This window comes from Tarenaya hassleriana, unplaced genomic scaffold (genome assembly GCF_000463585.1).
Source record: "Tarenaya hassleriana unplaced genomic scaffold, ASM46358v1 Cleome1, whole genome shotgun sequence".
NCBI classification, from domain to species: domain Eukaryota; kingdom Viridiplantae; phylum Streptophyta; class Magnoliopsida; order Brassicales; family Cleomaceae; genus Tarenaya; species Tarenaya hassleriana.
The window spans coordinates 5,936,374-5,940,811 of NW_010960187.1; the positions used below are offsets into that span (position 1 = coordinate 5,936,374).

At 38.7% G+C, this 4,438-nt stretch overlaps 2 protein-coding genes across 5 annotated transcripts in view; one reads left to right on the forward strand and one right to left on the reverse strand.

The window, feature by feature from the left end:
• The first annotated feature begins 204 nt into the window (after positions 1 to 204).
• Positions 205 to 4,022, forward strand: LOC104814221 (hydroxymethylglutaryl-CoA synthase). The gene is made up of 12 exons (XM_010542156.2): positions 205 to 414; positions 1,350 to 1,456; positions 1,544 to 1,676; positions 1,847 to 1,990; positions 2,251 to 2,409; positions 2,503 to 2,576; positions 2,669 to 2,744; positions 2,836 to 2,891; positions 2,976 to 3,063; positions 3,151 to 3,291; positions 3,388 to 3,537; positions 3,638 to 4,022. The coding sequence occupies exons 1-12, from the start codon at positions 352 to 354 to the stop codon at positions 3,827 to 3,829; spliced, it is 1,383 nt and encodes a 460-aa protein (XP_010540458.1). The 5' UTR covers positions 205 to 351; the 3' UTR covers positions 3,830 to 4,022.
• A 207-nt stretch (positions 4,023 to 4,229) lies between these two features.
• LOC104814230 (separase) overlaps positions 4,230 to 4,438 on the reverse strand; it is an 11,259-nt gene continuing 11,050 nt past the window's right edge. For 3 of the 4 annotated variants that reach the window (XM_019203327.1, XM_010542177.1, XM_019203329.1), the window contains one exon: positions 4,230 to 4,438. This exon is cut by the window's right edge and continues 1 nt beyond it. In XM_019203327.1, the coding sequence (XP_019058872.1) occupies positions 4,392 to 4,438 (47 nt within the window). In that variant the 3' untranslated portion in view covers positions 4,230 to 4,391. The other variant, XM_010542168.1, reaches the window with a different exon arrangement.

The following is a 4,438-nucleotide window of genomic DNA, read 5'->3' on the forward strand; positions in this document are numbered from 1 at the left end:
TTGAGATGTTTTTCAAAGGAATGGGTCAAATTTATTCCGGGATAAATTTATGTTTGAATTATTTATTCATAGAATTTCAATAATATATTTATAAGCTAAGGTTACAGGTAACAACAACAACAACAACAATAATAATAATAATAATAATAATAATAATAACACAATCTTTTTTTGTTTTACTAATTTCCATTCGGCTTGTTTATTAACAAACGGGATTCTGTTTCGAGCTGTGATTTCATTGCTTCAGAAAATTTCTGGGTTCTCTCTCTCGATCTCTCGACCGATCGATCAAACACTGAATTTTGTTTTCGTCAATTTCTGTGGAAAAGGATCTTCTTCCTGTGTCCACCGATGGCGAAGAACGTGGGAATTGTGGCTATGGACATCTACTTTCCTCCGACCTGCGTTCAACAGGTAAACGCCGGAGATTATCCCCCCCCACTCCCTCTGGTTCTGCGTTTTCAAAGCGTTTGCGTTTTGGCCATTTTTGGATGCTCTGTCGTCGTTGGAGCTTTTGCGTTTCGGACGCAACTTCTTTGCCGCTTTCTTTCTTGACGTCCGATTGGTTAATCTCCGAGCTGACATTTTCTAGGGAAAACTCATAGTTTGGGGGAGTTGTATATAAACATGTAGGCTTTCTTGTTTCTAGGTTGTAATGCGCATGAGCTTTAGTGTAGAATGAAATCAGAAAGGCACAAACTTTGGATTTTTTGTTTGTTTGTCTTTTCTGTTTTCTTCGTTCTTTTGGTTGTAATTTAGGGTTCTGATTATGATATGAACTCAGAACATGAAGTGCCATATTGTTGCAAAGCAAATTGGGTTTCTTGTTTGTCTTCCTCTGGACGTGCTTGTTCACAAAATCTTGAGATCTCTGGCCCCCAGATGTGGTTCTTAAGACTTGAAATGGTTGAGAAATGATTATCCTCTTGAGTTATTGATTCTAATTGAGATTGAGATATAATTTTCATTTTCTGCCTAACAGAGTTCTAAAGCTTCCAGTTCGTTGAATCTTTTTACTATTCATTATACCTTGTTTAGATGACTTGGCTGCCGTGGATTTGAAAGGCTTCACCTTTTTAGCTGTAAAAAGAGGACATATAGTTAAATCTAGATCTTGTCTTTTAAAACATTTTTGTTTCAAATAAGTTTGTTATATTGATTGATCTGAATTTTAGCTTTTCTGTATGAAAATTATGTGAGTAGACTGAATGAGCTGATTTGTTGTCTTCAAGTACTTTATATTTTTTTGAAGGTTCTGTTCTGATCTGTTCTTGGAATTTCGAATGTTTTTACTGCTGTTTGGCTTCTTGGTTGTGTTCCTTGTTGATTAAGTTTCTGTTCTTACATAGGAAGCACTGGAAGCTCATGATGGAGCAAGCAAAGGTAAATACACCATCGGGCTTGGACAAGATTGCATGGGTTTTTGCACTGAGCTCGAAGATGTTATCTCCATGAGGTTCGTTCAAGTGATTGTCTCTTACAGAGCATCATGCAAGGACTGTGAATTTGAAAGTTGACTCAGTTGTTTGGGTTTTTGTTTTAGTTTCAATGTAGTGACTTCCCTTCTTGAGAATTATAAGATTGACCCGAAGCAAATAGGACGCCTCGAAGTGGGAAGTGAGACTGTAATAGACAAGAGCAAGTCCATAAAAACCTTCTTGATGCAAATCTTTGAGGTATTTCTTTCCCAGTAGTACTTTCTCCAAGCTCGATCAGGATCGAAATCTAGTTATGCAAATGACCTTTTCAATTGTGAATTCTTGGACTGCTACATGGGTGAGAAATCATGGAAAACGAAAATACATATATCGTCATGCTTCTTTGTCTTTCTCGTGCGAATAAACAGAAATGTGGAAACACTGATGTCGAAGGGGTTGACTCGACCAATGCTTGCTATGGTGGAACTGCTGCTTTGTTCAACTGTGTCAACTGGATGGAGAGTAACTCATGGGATGGACGTTATGGCCTTGTCGTTTGTACTGACAGTGCGGTATATCTCTTCATCCGCCTTAAAAAAAGCCTCTTCTGAATGGTTGATCTTTCTGTTTACTGATGAGATGACACTTCAATAAATATGTTCTTTCCTCCAAGATTCATGCGTGCATATCCATCTTACACCTGGTTTTTGAGTCTGACCCTAGTATGTAATCACATTCATATTTTACCTCAGTTGGACTGCAGCCAGTCTGTATATCTTATGCCAAAAGTGTGCGTATTTCCTCCCTTCTCCTTAGCATTTTCTATTTTCAGGTTTATGCTGAAGGACCGGCCAGGCCTACTGGAGGAGCAGCCGCAATTGCTATGTTGATTGGGCCGGATGCTCCAATTGTTTTTGAAAGCAAACTGAGGGGAAGCCATATGGCTCATGCCTATGACTTTTACAAGCCCAACCTTGCTAGTGAATATCCGGTAATCTTTTATCTGTAACCTCGAGTCTCACTAGAAAGCTTTTAACACTTTCCTTATGTTGATTTTTCTTCTGTTCTTTGTTGCTGTGAGTAGGTCGTTGATGGGAAGCTTTCCCAGACTTGCTACCTTATGGCCCTGGACTCTTGCTACAAACATTACTGTAGCAAGTTAGTCATAGTTTCTGAAACTAGTTTCTGAAACGGATCTGTTTGTTCGCTGCCAGTTTATATGTTGTTTTCTTCCTCTTCTATGAATGTAGGTACGAGAAACTTGAAGGCAAACAATTCTCAATCTTAGATGCTGAGTATTTTGTTTTCCACTCTCCTTACAACAAGGTAACTTGTCAATACAAAAAAAAAATTGCTACACGAGTGGCAGTTCTACCTCGGTTTTTCTTTGACGATCTCCTTGTTTCTGCTACTTCAGCTTGTACAGAAAAGCTTTGCCCGTCTCTTATACAATGACTTCTTGAGGAGTGCAAGGTTCTTACTTCTTCTTGCCACTTTTGGTTGTTATTTCTTCATTCTGCTCTAAATTATATACTTTTCCATATTTCCTTCCTGCAGCTCTGTCGAGGGGGCTGTAAGTGAAAAGTTTGTACCGTTTTCATCTTTGTCCCTTGACGAGAGTTACCAAAACCGTGATCTTGAAAAGGTTTTACTTTACTCTTCCTTTCTTCGATAACAAGAGAACCTTTATTATAGCATTTACTTACATAAATCCCTGCAATAATATATGTAGGTGTCACAACAACTTGCAAAGCCGTTGTACGATGCTAAGGTACAGCCAACAACTTTGATCCCGAAGCAAGTCGGGAATATGTACACTGCATCACTCTACGCTGCCTTTGCTTCCCTCATCCACAATAAACACACCGAACTGGTAAAAATGTCCTCTCTGTAATTTCTGAACCCTGCATAGGCTTTTCCTTTTATGGACTTAGTGCTCGAAATAATTAGTGTTTGGAATCTTTTGTAGGCCGGGAAACGGGTGATGATGTTTTCGTACGGAAGTGGTCTCACCTCGACGATGTTTTCCTTGCATCTCGTCGATACCAACCCTCCTTTCAGCCTTTCAAACATAGCATCCGTGATGGATGTAGCTGGGAAACTGAAGGCGAGACACGAGGTATGATACCTAAACACGACGCCTTTTTTGTCTTTTTTTTTTTTGGGCGATATATCAGCTCGGTTTCAAGGATTTCTCTCGGATTTGTTGTGCGTTGCAGTTCACGCCAGAGAGATTCATCGAGACAATGAAGCTGATGGAGCACAGATACGGTGCAAAAGACTTTGTCACGACCAAGGACGGTGTTATTGATCTCTTGGCTCCCGGAACGTATTACCTGAAGGAAGTGGATTCATTGTACCGAAGATTTTACGGCAAGAAAGACGGTAGCTGCCTCGCGAATGGGCTTTGAGAATTTCTGTATACACCCAAATGGAGAGAAATAAAGAAACAGTTGAAAAGGTTGTCTTTCTTTTATCCTCCCCATTGTGCGACTCAACTCTTCTGTTTCACCATTGATAGAATCTCCAGGCAATGCAATGCTATTGTTTCCATATATCTGTGTATGAGTTAGCCCTAGAAGTGTCGATTTCAGTTTTGGGTTCCGGTTTTGTTTGATTATTTCGGTTTTAAAAATTATAATTACTTGATTTTTATATCAAATTTGGTTCCTTTGAATTTCTATTCGGTTTACATTTTAATAAAAAAATATATTCATTTTTGAAAGAAAATTTTGATTTTCTCATTATTTTTGTATTCGATTTCATTGGATCGTTTTTTAGGAATAGGTATATAGAAATGAACAAATAATGTTACAAACGTGACTCTGTTTCTTCTCATGTATCATTCTTTTAGGATCTCTTAACTACAATTCCTATTAATTATGTTGATGAACAAAACACCATCAAAAGTGGAAAGCAACCAAACAAGAGAGGAACTCCTTCCCGAAGGACCAAGACAGGAAAGAGATGAGATCACTTGCCTGAGTGACGAGACTCAGTCTTCAGATCCTTCTTCCTGC